The sequence below is a fragment of the Gavialis gangeticus genome, unplaced genomic scaffold, assembly GCF_001723915.1.
Source record: "Gavialis gangeticus isolate Ggan-Ray unplaced genomic scaffold, GavGan_comp1, whole genome shotgun sequence".
NCBI lineage: Eukaryota > Metazoa > Chordata > Crocodylia > Gavialidae > Gavialis > Gavialis gangeticus.
This window is the reverse complement of record NW_017729016.1, coordinates 5,961,878-5,975,294: the sequence shown is the minus strand read 5'-3', so window position 1 is coordinate 5,975,294 and position 13,417 is coordinate 5,961,878. Positions and strand designations below refer to the sequence as shown.

Genomic DNA, 13,417 nt, shown 5'->3' with positions numbered 1-13,417 from the left:
CCCATGGCAGCCTCCCAAGTTGGTCAGCTTCTGAATTCAGTTTTGGGTAAAGCTGTGGATTTAACTTGCCTTTGGGCACAAGCATCCAGTGAAACCTGCACTGACCCCACGACACCTCTGGTTTCCACAAGGAGGCAGCACCCCTGCCAACAGCCCCCACCAAAGTGCAGCTCACCTCAAACTTGCTCATGAACTCGGCAAAGATGCCAAAGAAAGCTTCAGACGTCGTCGCTTTGCAGTCTTCCCCAAAAAAGGACAGCACTTTGCTGAACTCTTCCATGGACTTCTGCTGCAGCTCCTCCAGGCCCTGGATGGCAGGATGGGCACTCTCCAGGAAGGACTGAGAGGAGCAGCTTAAGGGAAACCAACCCAGAATGAATCATGCTCCCCATGGCACACATAGGGTAAGGGAGGATCTGCTGTGGCTGCACATGAGAGACAAGTTTAACAGAACTCCATGCCCAAGGAGAGGTGGTTTCACACGTGTACACTTCTGTTCCTGCACCACCTTGAGCAGGAGGGGAGACCAGAGGGAAAGCCTGCTGGCCACAGAATGGGGGCAGCTTTCTCCAGCTCTGCAAGGATTGCAGCGTGGCTGCATTGAGGGGCCTGCCCACTTGAACAGGGTGTTAAAGTCCCAGGTGTGCCCTTCACTAAGCACAGGGTGGTGCCTTCTGGCGACACTGGCTACTCACCCGACAGGAGAACAAAGGCAACTGAATGCCTCAACTGGAAAGCACTGAGGGATGCTCGTGATTTACCCCTCTTATGGAAGGATACACTCATCACAACAGCAAACCGGTCCTCCGCAGTAGCCGGCATGTTGCGACAGGCTGTCTCTATCTCACTGACGGTGGTGTGGAGGTCATTGAGGTCTGCTGTCAGCATCCTCTGATTCACTAAACAAGGGGAGGGTTTAAGACAGCATCACTGAGATGCAGACGTGACTCGGGCAGCTCCAAGCAGGGCAGAAGCTTCTACCCAAGGCTGCACACTTCTACAAAGAGCTTCACAGCCCCCCTCTTGATCCAGAGGTGTCACCTGTCCAGGTCCCAGTGAACTCTGCTCCCGTAGGATTGGGGTAATTGAGCTGCATTGCATTGTGGGTGAACTCCGGCCTCTGGGAGGAGAGAACATGACTTTCTTCCTGACCCCAATGGGTTCGGAGGAACTGCCCAATCAGGCAGATGGAGCAGGTGACAGAAGTGCAAGGGCTGAGGAGCAGTTACCAATCTATGGGCAAGGTGCGGTTGGTGGGGGTGTAGCGAGCTTAACCCCAGCATGGAAAGCAAAAGCAGCCACTGGGGGAATTCAGATCCAGGGGCCTGACTCCTGCCTCTTTACATCACCTTAACCCCAGTGTGGTTCAGTGAGCATCCCTCCTAAACACTTTATGGCAGCATGAAAGGGAATCCAGCCCTGTGTATTGTATTTGACATGCGTAACAAGTGCGTGTAGTGTCCCAGCAGCAGAAGCCTGAGCACCATGGGACTTTCTGAACATGCCCCAGCAAAGCCTGTGGCTCTCCCCCATTGCACCCTGTCCACAGGGCATACCAGAGTACTCTTTGCTGCTACGCATTATTGTAGTGTATCATAGTGATTAATCATGCCAGGCTCCATAATGAGCACAGCCCACGCTGGCACCACAAATGGAAGGGTCTGCAGATGGTATGGCTGCCTGGCTCCCAGCCTGCTTCTGCTATGGTCTCTGGGCAGTTTTGAGTGTTGCTGCCCAGCTGTGCAGCAGTGGTGAGAGGATCCAATGTCTGGTAAGCCCACCAAATGGGAGCTTGCAGATGTTTCCAGTGAGGCAGCAGGGTTTGGCTGGAAACAGAAAGCCAGAGGAGACTCAGGGTATGATTGAGCAGCCGCTGCTCCTTCAGGCACTGCGTGGGTTCCAGCAATAGCTGCTGAAGTCAGGGCTGGGTCTGGGATGAATAATACGTGCCCTAGAGGGGGAATGCTTCACTGAGGGACACAGGAGCCCTGGGCCTCTGGAATGTGGCAGGGGCAGACTCTCGAGATAGCCGGTGCTTCCTGCCTTCCACAGGGCCAAAAATGCCATGAAAAGAGCCTCCCATGTGGTATTTTGGTACTTCTGGCTCTACTGCCTACCAGGTACCAGTAGGGCCTTGGCACAGCCTGGGGATCAACCTTTTCCAAAGGCTAACCAAGTCACAGGAGAGGTTCAGCTCAGAGGAGCTCCAAACCAGCCTCCCAGCTCCAGGCACCTGCAAACGCCTGCAGCAGCAACTGTGGGGGCCCAGTGAGGCAGGAGGGAGCTTCTGCTTCTGTGTCCCAGTGTTTATGGCTCCAGATCATGACTAACTCCCAGGTCCTGAGCTGCCCCTGTGGCGGGTTGTGCCAAGTCTAGGATTCTAAGTCCTGAGGTGCTTCCCCAGGGCCATCCAAGGGGGCAAAGAGGCAGAGCCCCTCCTGGGCCCCATGGCAGGCCAGATGCTACCTGTAGATCTTGCCCATTTACCTTTGGCAGCGAGCGGCACTGTGGGAAGGTCCTTGGCAAAGCCCAGAAGTTCTGGGAAGTGTTGGCTTAGTGATTTGGCAAGAATGTGCAGGAACGTGGATTTCCCATCCACGGTCTTGGTTGTGTTCAGCTGGAACAAAGCAAAGCAGAGTGGGGGAAGAGATGCTTCTATGCTGGAGGGCACAGCCTGCCAGCCGACCAGCTGGCACACGTGGTTACCACGGGGCCAGCATGGGGACCCCCTGCCCCACAGGGTTCACTCTACCCTTCCCATTCCACCAGCTGCAGCACTTCAGGGATTAACATTCCAGTGGGAGTTTAATGGTTATCCAGCATGGGAATGCCAGACACTGGAGAGCAGTGCCCTCTCCTGACACCAGCACACCACAGGGCACAAAGGTGCTCATCCTCTCCCATCCCAGCGGGGGCCCTGCCCCAGCCCCACAGGCACCTCCCAACACAGGAGCCAAAGGCATCTCAGCCCCTCACAGGCCAGTGCACCATGCCCCGGGGCCAGCTTTGCTGTCCAGGGCCCAGCACCCTGCCCCTGCCATGCTCCCTGTATGGAGTGCTAAGGTGGTCCATGACTGCTAGAGAATGCACATGGTACAGCATGTTTGGAGCTTGTGCCCCAGGTGTCAAGAACACCCCCACCCCGGGCAGCATTCCCACCCATTCACCTCAGTGAGGAAGTTGATTTTGAAGCCCGTCGTCTTGCTGGTCTTGGGCTGCCCGTTGTTCAAGTAGTTTCCCATGGCCAGCACAAACTGCAAAGAAAAACACCATGAACTCTCCATCACCAAGCCCTGGCCTGCTACCTCCCACCTCATCTCTCCCTCCCCTCCGTGCCAGGCCCTGGATGGGAGGTGGTGCAGCTGGAACAGCTGGGGAGGCTGATCCAAGCCTGCCACTGGATCTGGGATACCCAGCATCCATCAGAGAGATGCTGAGGAACTGGCTCTTTTCTGAACCAGAGCAGTGGGGCACAGGCCCAGACACACAGCCTTGGAGCAGCATGAGGAAAAACCTCAGTGTTTCATTACAGGGCACTAAAGGAACAAGGGCAAGATTTAGGCAGTTGCATATGGAGCCCCTCTTCAGGCTGGCATGTCAGTGCAGGAGTCAGGCACAGCGCATCCTGCGAGCTCAGGGGTATGAACGCAGTCTGCAGCAGCGCAGCCCCAGGGCAATGTAGGCAGGGAGCTGGGAGGTGGTCAGAGCTTGTTGTCTCCCAAGGAGCACCGTCTTCACCCCCATCAGCTATGGACACTAATTCTCTTCCAACTTTTAACTGTTTACCTTTTCAAAGGACGGCTGCAGATCGCACCAGGCTTGCCTTGCCCAGCTGTCTGAGTAATGCGACTGTGCAGTCTGGGTCATTTTTCCCCCTTAAGAAACTCAGCTGAGCTAATATCCAGACTCAGTCACTTGTGGGCTCAAACAGGGAGCAAGATGTCAGCCTGAGCGTGTCTACCCTGCAGTCGCTGCTCAGACGGCAATGCAGCATACATGTCCTAACGCTAGCTGTAAGCGAACTAGCCCAGGTACTGGTAACAACCTAGCAATGGTAACACAGTCAGCAGAGGCTTGCAACCAGGATGTTTATCATGCTTGTGGAGTGGCCTTTGCAGCCTACAAACAACAGTGACTAGAAGAGAAAGTTCTGAGTAACTGACAAGGAAGGAGGGGGGAGGTTGAGCGGAAGCAGGATTTCTGCATCAAATCAATGGATGCAACATTTCTTCTCTGCTGATGGATTTCCCTGCCCATATCCCAGGTGCCTGACAGAGCTGAGGATCCCTGGACTCAGTGTTCCTGGTTTGCTGCCTGGGAGGAGGGGCCAAGGAACGGAGCCTCTCGCTGAGTGCACGGAACAGGGCAAGGCATCCTCAGGAAAGGTGAGAGGGTTGCATGTTTCCGCATTGGGTTACTTTACTGCTGAGTGACCTCTGGGAGGGGCCTGGCCATCAAAGAGCACAGTGGGAGCTGCAGGCTGCGGGTAGCCCAGGGTATCTGGCCTTAAATTTCGAGTTCCAGTGAAACTGAACCCTCTTTCCTGGCAGGCCCTTGTCCCCTGGTCTGCGGCCCCAACTGTCCAGATGGCAGCACTGCCTGGGACGCCAGGCTGAGCTCAGTATAATGCTCAGCTGCATGTGGGCACAGTGTGGGGGAGTTCCCTTACTGCTGCATGGAAAAGAGGGGCTCCCTTTGCTTTGGCAGCTGGACTCCAGTCTTGGAGCAGGTTAATCTCTCAGAGCCCCAGGTTAATCTGTACCCATCTCTTGCCTTTGAAGTGTTAACGAGGTGTGATCTAGGCTGGAAGCAGGCATCATTAAGACGGCCCCTCATTCATGTGGAAAGGTCTCTGCTGTGACCTGCTGCTTCTGAAGCCAGGACTGGGTGCTAACAAGGGGCAGGTCCTCAAGCAGATAAGAGCTGGTCTGCCAGGCCAGGGACACACTAGCAGCAAGAGCAGGAGGACTCTGTCTCCACAAGGTGACTAGCCTGGGAGTAGCAAGGACTGAGCTTGAGGATGTGTCACTCTGCCTGTATTTCTGCTCTAAGCGCATCCCAGCAAGGGCTGAGTTGGAGCCCCAGATGCTGCTACAAAACGCTGCAAACACTGAGGGCCCAGCCAGCCACAGGGAGATACAGCCTTTCATCTCCTGGAGTTACAGGTGACAAGGAAGAATGGCAGGAGGTCAGCAAAGCCTAGAAGAAGGCACCCCACATCTGCCAGTTCCTGCTGCCAGGGCCAGCCCTGAACATGCGCTAGGTGGGCACTACAGCCCCCTACGGCTTCACTCGGGGTGCCCCAGTCCCAAGCAAGCTCTGCTAGTCACAAGGCAGCTTCATCTTCCTAGGAGGAAAAGGAAGAAGCCTGCAGCAGACACCCCCACAGGCAATCGGAGCAGAATCCCCTCCAGCAGACTGGACCTCACAAAGCTCAGGGCTGTCCAAGTTTACAGTTACACTGCACAGGTGAGCAGTACTGACCTACAAACAACAAGTGACTAGAAGAGAAAGTTCTGAGTAACTGAAAAGGGAGGAACAGGGAGGTTGAATGGAAGCAGGATTTCTGCATCAAATCAGTGGATTCAACATGACTTCTCCACTGATGGACTTCCCTGCCCATATCCCAGGTGCCTGCCAGAGCAGAGGATCCCTGGACTCAGCGTTCCCAGTACTGTACAGGTTAGCAGTACCGATCAGCATAACGAAACAGGATGCAATTCAACAAAGAGAAATGCAAGGTACTCCGCCTGGGGAAGAGGAATCCCCAGCACACCTACAGATTGGAGGAAGACCTCCTCAGCAGCTCAGCGGCTCAGAGGGATCTTGGAGTCATAGCTGACTCCAAGATGAACATAAGCCAGCAGTGTAACGAAACCATCAACAAAGCCAGTCGCACCTTGTTGTGTATTAGCAGATGCATGACCAACAGATCAAGGGAGGTGATGCTCCCCCTCTATGCGGCATTGGTCAGGCCACAGTTGGAGTACTGTGCCCAGTTTTGGGCGCCGCACTTCAAGAGGGATGCGGAGAATCTGGAGAGTGTTCAGAGGAGGGCCACTCGCATGATTAGTGGCCTCTGTGAAAGACCCTTCGAGGTGAGGTTGAGGAATCTGGAGCTCTTCAGCCTCCACAAGAGATGTCTGAGGGGAGACCTTGTAGCCGCCTATAAGTTTATCAAGGGAGGACAACAGGGAATTGGAGATGCGCTATTTGCCACAGCACCCCTAGGAGTAACTAGGAATAACGGGTGCAAACTAGTGGAAAGTAGATTCAGGTTAGATATTAAGAAGACACTGTTTACAGTAAGGGTGACCAGAATCCAGAATGAGCTTCCAAGAGAGGTGGTGCCATCACCTAACTTGGAGGTCTTCAAGAGGAGGCTTGATAGACACCTTGCTGGGGTCATCTGACGTTGGTCCTCTTTCCTGCCAGGGACAGGGGGTCAGACACGATCCCTTCCGACTCTACAGTCTATGAATCTATGTGTCTGACTGCTGTCATGGCAGGCCTCAGAGCAATGCCAGCACAGACCCCTGTGAGAAGAGAAGGAGCCGGGGACTGTGAGGCAGACGCTTGGCTGTTCTGGTGGAGATGGCATGCCCCCCCAGCAGCTGTGAGTGGAAATAAGGCGTATTCTGACCTCTAGGATTTTTGCCAGTTTCTTGCTGCTTTTCAGCTCCAGGGAGGCCTTGCAGATGCAGTCATAGCTGGCTTTGATCTCCTCCGTCTTCTCCTGCAGCGTGGTCTTGAAGTGAAGGCTGCAGAGCCGGGTTTTGTACTCTGGCACTGACAGCATCTGAGAGCAAAGGGAGCAAGATGTGACTGTGGGCCCCAAAGGCTGGCCTCGACCCCCTGCAGCGTTCCCAGAAACACTCCCCCTCCTGGCAGCCGCATGCAGGTAGCACAGTGCAGGGACTGGGAAGCACTGCACTTGCTGTTCAGCGGCCCCTCACTCTCAGCTGTGGACATTGGTTCAGTGCTCATCAGCCATCAAAAAGGCAAGCAAAATGTGAGGGATGATTAAGAAGGGAACTGTGAACAAAATAGAAAGTATTGTCATGCCTCTGTATAAATCCATGGTGCATCCACACCTTGAAGATGCCCAGTTCTGGTCCCTACACCTCAACCACAATAGAGAAGAACTAGAGATGGTTCAGAGAAGGGCAACAAGGATGATTAGTGGTATGGGAGGGCTTCTGTATGACAAGAGACTAAAGAGGCCAGGCCTATTCTGTTAAGAAAAGAGACGCTTGAGGTGAGGGACATGATAAGAGAATGTAAATAGGGATTTACTACTTACTGGACACGTCTACACAAGACGCTAGGAGCACAGTAGAGTAACTCTACTGCACATTAGCACAGCAGGCAAAAACAGTGCTAATGCACAGTAGAATTAGTCTACTGCGCATTAGCATCACAAAAGTGCATGTACCAGTGCTACTGCACAGTAGTGCCAATTACAGCGCATTAAATTTAGTACCTGTAATGCACCATAATTATGACACATTACATATTTCCTTATGTAAGGAAAAACTTTCTTTACTGTCTGAGCCCCCAAAGCCTGGAAACGACTCCCCCAAAAGGTGATAGAAGCACCTACTCTGGACACTTTTAAGAAACATTTGGATGCTTATCTTGCTGGGATCCTTTGACCCTAGCTGACTTCCTGCCCTTTGGGCAGGGGGCTGGACTCGATGATCTTATGAGGTCCCTTCCAGCCCTAATGTCTATGAAATCTACTGAACATGTAGATGTGCCCACTGTCTCTCAATACAAGTACGGGGGGCCACAACATGAAACTACTAGGCAGTAAGTGTAAAACTAAGACAAATAAGTACTTTTTCACCCAGCGTGGCATTAAAGGCTGGAACTCGTGGCCACCAGATGTGGTGGGAGCTGAGAGTTCAGCCAGATTCACAAGGGACTGGACATATTCTTGGAAGAAAGGGGCATCAGTCACAACTGAGCATGGGCATGAGGGGCATGGCCTCTGCATCAGACCTTCCAAGACCTCAAATGCTGGAGGCTGCAAGGGAGAAAGGAACAGTGGAAAAAACCCCTGGTCATACCCAGTTCACTCTCCCCTTCAGCCTCCACTCTCTGCCGCTGTGAGACACAGGAGATGTGGCATGATGAACCTATGGTCTGACCCAGTAAACGGCAGTTCTTACATTCTCACTGCCGTGGACGGAGACTGACTGAAATCGATATCCATCGGAGACTGGACAACACAATGCAAAGAACCTCACAGCTACACCACATCGCGCGGTCATAACATGGGCTTGAGCGTTTGGGGGCAACAGCCATGTGACCTCTCCCCTCCTGCTGGCAGACGTCTCGGCAGGGCCATCCCATGGACACCGCTGCTCCTGGGACCCCCAGGCCCTTGTGTGTTGTGGGCCACTTTACCTGCAGCACAAACTGGTCGGGCTCACTCAGCTTGCTGGGGCTCTCCTGGTAGCTCTGGTACTGCTGAACCTCTTCAGCATCAGGTGCGTACAGCAGCAGCTGCTTGATGTGTGAGGGCTCTAGGCGGTCGCTCTCCATGGTCATGAGGATCTGGCGCAGCTCAATGTGCGACAGCTTGAGGTGGGCGATCAGGATGGCTGGGGGAAGGAGGGGCATCAGTGGAGGGGCAGGGGAGCAGCCCGAGATCCCCACATGGGGCTATGCTGCATGTCTCCATGGAGTTGGGAAGGCAGGGCCACCCCCAGTGCCCCACTCTGATGTGGGAGATTGTCCCTCTCTGTCAAACTTCCAAGGGAAGTAGTGCTGGCTCCTACCTTAGGGGTCTGTAAGAGGAGGCTTGACGATTACCTAGCTGGGGTCATATGAGCCCAGTTTTCTTGCCTGCCCAGGGCAGGGGGTCAGGCTAGAAGATCTGCAAGATCCCTTCTGACCCTACATCTATGAATCTATGAAACCTGGAGTGGGGCCAGCAGAGACACTGTGCTGGAGAAGGGGATGCCTGCCCAAACTAGAACTGGGCCAGACAAGTCCAGCATCCCAGGCCCTCCCAGGTGGCCTTCACTGCAAGCCATGACCTTGAGGCAGGAGCTGCCTGGTCCCATCTCCTGGCCCTTTTATCTCAAGTGGTTTTGGAACATGGTTCCAGCTGGAATAAGGAGGCAACGCAGGGAACATCAGCACTGATGACTGAGAGCAGACCCTTGTACGTGGCAGGGGTTGGTCTCCTGGCAGGACCCCAGCTGAGCTACGGTTGGGGGCTCAGTGACATCCTATGGGTAGAGGGAGGGCAGCACAGAAGAGGACGCATGAAACCTCCTCCTCTTCAGCATCCCCCAGTGCCTCCAGGCAGAAGGCAACCGAATCCAGCTGTGTTCTTGGGTGGGCGAAGGTGTGCCGTCAAGGCCAGCCCTCCACCTCACGCCTGGGCCTGTGGGGGCAGCGCCTTGAGCCGGTCACTGGGCAAAGACATGCTGGCTCGTTCTGGAGCCTTGTAAAGATGCTTTAGGTCCTACCTTGCCATCACTGCTGCTCTGCGCCTCATCCCCTGCCTGCCAGGAAGAGGCAACTTTCCAAGGGGCCACCCCATTTACCTGGAGCTCTTAGCCCACCAGTGGGCTAAAGTCCCCCCAAAGGCAATGAGCCACGTCCCATTTCTGGAATTCTCCCTTGAGCCTTCCTTTCCCTTACAGCCCAGGCTGAATCTGCTGACTATGAGAGGCACTGCGTGGCACTGGCTCTATGTGTGGCCCTGCTCACTGCCGCCAGTCCAGGAGACACACTCTCCTTTTACCGTTCCAGTCCTACCCTCCCAGGCCCCTGCTCTTCCAGCTTGGGGCCCGTGCAGGTGCTGCACTCACTCCGGGATCTACTTACATGTGTTGTAGGCCTTTTTGTGAGACAAAATTTCAACCACGTCTTTCTTTTTAAAGGACTCTGGCATGAGCGCTGGCTCTGGAAGAGAAACTGAAAGATTTAATCAGAGGTAAGGGCAGGCTCTGCTGGCTCCAAACAAAGGAAATAGCTGAAAACCACCAAAGAGTGAGTGAGCAGGACTGATGCATGACAATGGCTCTGGGAATCCTTGAATGCTGCGATTCAAAGATGTCCTGAATGGAAGACTCGTGCTGAGCTGTAAAAGGCAAAACAAGAGGTGAGATGCACAGAAATCTGCACTGCTCCAAGACCTGCCTGGGGGGACAGCTCCTAAGAAAAGCCCTGCCCCACCCTGGCCTGCCAAACCCACCCCCCTCCAACCTCCTAAGCTGGCACCCCCATTTGCCCCCCAGCCCCTGCTCTTCGGTGTCAAACTGTCTTTCCAAGAGCTGGTTCCCTGCTGGTCCAGCCTCATTGGGGGAGGCAGAGGGATCCTCATACATTTTCTGCCCCGGAAGAAACAAGCCCTGCCCCCCTTTACACACATATCTGTGCGTGCCTGTGTACAGACACACACACACACACACACACGTACAAATAAACACATGTATGCACAGAGCCAAAGAGAAACAAACAGTCAAAATGGACTGTCCCTTCCTGAGAGCTGCTTTGCTACAAAAGCAGACCAGGAGTCCTGGGCTCCACTCTCTGCTGCACCTGGAATGCTTCCTCTAGCCCAGGCAGCGCTCTTAGCCCTCACACCCTCAGGGCACTTGCCCCAGCTCCACCCTTGCCCTGTGGAGGATCTGTGGTGCTCAGTGACCTCTAGGGAACGGACTGACTTCCTGGGATGAAAGCCGAGCTGTGACTTGGGAATCCTAGACCCAGAGCAGTAACTATCACACCCCAGAACCACACTGATGATTTAAGAGGACTCTGTCAACTACCACTAGACCCAACATTGAGATCTGGGGACGTGACGGGGGGGGTGCTCACAAGCCTGTTCACAAGCTTGGCTGAAGCTCAGTTAATTCACAACACACAAGCCTGTTGTGAACTCGCATGTTTTCATGGCTTTCCCAGGCCTGGTTTTCAAAGGAACGGAAGGAACCTCAGGATTCTGCCCCTTGCTCACATTTGCCTCTCCTGCGAGCATGCACCAGGAACCACCTGGGTGAAGGGCCGAGGGGTTTGGTTGGCCGTTTGCACGTGCTGTTACCCTACGGTGCACGCAGCTGTCGTAGTTGTGTGCTGTGGCTGGGTACAACACTGTGCACGCATTAGGGGGCCAGGTCTAAGCTTCCGTCCTTTGGAAAAGACTTTCTTCATGGCAGCAAAAGGCAGTATTTGCATATTGACTCTCCCATCGCTGTTGTAGCTGGTGGGGAGCCCAACCACAACAGCATAAGAATGGGGAAGTGAAAGTGAACAGGTACGCAGCAGAACGCAAAACCATTCTGTTCAGCTTCACTGCCCCAGGGGACTGAAATGAAGAGAAAACAAACAGCATCGATGGACAATTGAGGGAGATTTTAGGAGGATTTCTGCTTCAATAATCTCCGTTGTTAAGATCATGGGGGATGTTATTGTGAAATACAGTGGACGAGTGCTATGCTGACAGCTTGCCTGGGTGAAGGCATTCTTTCTGACCCCTGCTCTTTTGCCATGAGAGTGCCCCCGTCTCTGCTCAGTGTCAGTCTCACTTCGGGAACAATGTGAATGCGCAGGGAAGCGCGTTGACTTACTCGTAGGCTTTTGAGTGCCAAAGTGCAGCTCCAGGTCGAGGTACTTGACCATATCGCTCAGCTTGTCGTAATCAGAGTCTTCTCCGAGCTGCAGCAGACGGAGGAGGACAATGGTTAGTGGGGCTCCAGGAGAGAGGCCAGGTTGCACCCCCTCCCTTCCAGACCCCGCAACTCAGTGCTGTGCACCCCCACCAAAACTCAGAGCTAGTCTGGCGTTTTCCTTGTGACTGCAGCAGCCCCTGGGGCCTGTTATTTCTGGTAATTCATTTGCCTCTTGCAGTGCTCCAGAACTGAGGTACTTCAGATAGCAGAGCTGATGGCATCCCCAAGGACCTAGTCTCTTTTCAGAGGGAAGGAAGGAACCCAGTGATTCATTCTTTCAGGACAGCCCCCTTCTCCTGCCCCCAGGCTCCCCCCAGTGGCGTTAGCCAGGCAGGTCGTGCGCGCACACACACACTAAATGCTACAGAGTACTCATCACACTCTCTAGCGTGTTGCCCAGGTGGAGGTGATTTCTCTGAAGCCCAAAATGGGGATTCCAGAGACCTCAAGGGTCTTTTGCAGCTGAGAAGTCCCTGGGAGGAAATAATTCCTTCCCAGGCCTCCTAAAGGGTGGGGGGAGTTAAGGTGCCAAGCAAACTTGATGTTAATTCACTCTCCTTCCTAATTTCTCTCTCCTTGTACTCTGCTTTTTGTATATCCTTTCATGGAAGTGAGCTTCAGCTCATGGCAGCTTGGGCTTTGCTTTCCTGCCGTCCTTCCTTCCTTGGTTAGTCTATAAGGTGCAAATCTACCCTGCCTTCCAGATGACACAATGCAATATGTGTGAGTTAATTCACAGAAGTGGGTCACCCAGGGAGTCTGGTCTTGGCATGCAAGACTGCCCAGTGGTTTGTTTGTGCCAGAGAGCATGGGCAAGCTGAGCAGACCTGCGCTTTGGACGCCAGAGGTTGCCATTTCAGTCTTGCTGGGCTCAGCTTCTCCCACATTGCTTCACAGCGACTGGGCTCCACTCACACGGCTCCGCAAAGGGCTGGCTGAACTCAGTGTGCTCTGTGCAGCTGTCTAAAGGGAACTGCAGCGGGGCCCAATCTCTCACCCTCTCTCTGTTTCACACCCCTGCTGGCTTGGTGCCCTCTTTTTTTCATCTCTCTGCTTTTGCAGTTTAGCCTCTCTAGAGGTTCCTACAGCTGGTGACTGATGACAGCTCCTGTCCACATTGATACACCCAGGTGGAAAGGTACGTTCCCCGCTGCACTGTGCAACAGGAACATGTCCTGTGCTTTTCAGTATTCACCATGCTTGACCCTTGCCTGGTGCCCTGGGTTCTGATCCAGACAAGGAGACTAAGAACAGCCCCTTGGACAGGCCACTGCATCCGCTTGCTCCAATTCCTTTCCAGTACCTAATGCTCCAAGGAAGGGAAAGATGCTCCCAGCCAGTGCACTTGGAGTCTGCTGCTGCTTGGGGCAACGGTTCCTTCCTGACCGTTCAAGCTCCAGCCTTGGAGGCTGGGTTTGGTCACTCTGATCAGCAGCTTTACTGCTAAGATCTCAGTGTAGCTTCTGGACACAAGACCCTCCTGCCCCACCAACAACTCCTTGCTTCCACCAGCCGGACTCCATCCCATACCTGCCCCCAGATGGTCCCTTCAGAGTTCTCCACCTGCTCCCACCGCAGCCGCTTGACACTCATGTGGTTGGACTCGCTCCGGCGATGCATGAGGCCTCGGTGCAGCATGGGGGGTACGCATGGCACCGGTGGGGGAGGTGGGGGTGGGGGCGGGGGAGGGACAGGGTGCAGGTGACTCATGAGGGGCTTGGTGG

At 54.2% G+C, this 13,417-nt stretch overlaps 1 protein-coding gene and 1 long non-coding RNA gene across 2 annotated transcripts in view; one reads left to right on the top strand and one right to left on the bottom strand.

Moving 5' to 3' along the window:
- The window catches only part of GRID2IP (Grid2 interacting protein), a 98,998-nt gene that overhangs the window by 2,083 nt on the left and 83,498 nt on the right, over positions 1 to 13,417 (bottom strand). The window contains exons 15-23 of the mRNA XM_019512764.1: positions 13,224 to 13,417; positions 11,592 to 11,679; positions 9,847 to 9,924; positions 8,413 to 8,609; positions 6,644 to 6,799; positions 3,168 to 3,254; positions 2,488 to 2,617; positions 781 to 899; positions 176 to 340 (exon numbers count right to left, since the gene is read on the bottom strand). The exon at positions 13,224 to 13,417 is cut by the window's right edge and continues 2 nt beyond it. Coding sequence (XP_019368309.1) covers positions 176 to 340; positions 781 to 899; positions 2,488 to 2,617; positions 3,168 to 3,254; positions 6,644 to 6,799; positions 8,413 to 8,609; positions 9,847 to 9,924; positions 11,592 to 11,679; positions 13,224 to 13,417 — 1,214 coding nt within the window. The remainder of the gene's footprint in view (positions 1 to 175; positions 341 to 780; positions 900 to 2,487; positions 2,618 to 3,167; positions 3,255 to 6,643; positions 6,800 to 8,412; positions 8,610 to 9,846; positions 9,925 to 11,591; positions 11,680 to 13,223) is intronic.
- LOC109294415 lies at positions 4,111 to 11,593 on the top strand. Its single transcript, XR_002096518.1, has 3 exons — positions 4,111 to 5,682; positions 9,903 to 10,123; positions 10,930 to 11,593. It is a non-coding gene; the product is annotated as an uncharacterized LOC109294415 (long non-coding RNA).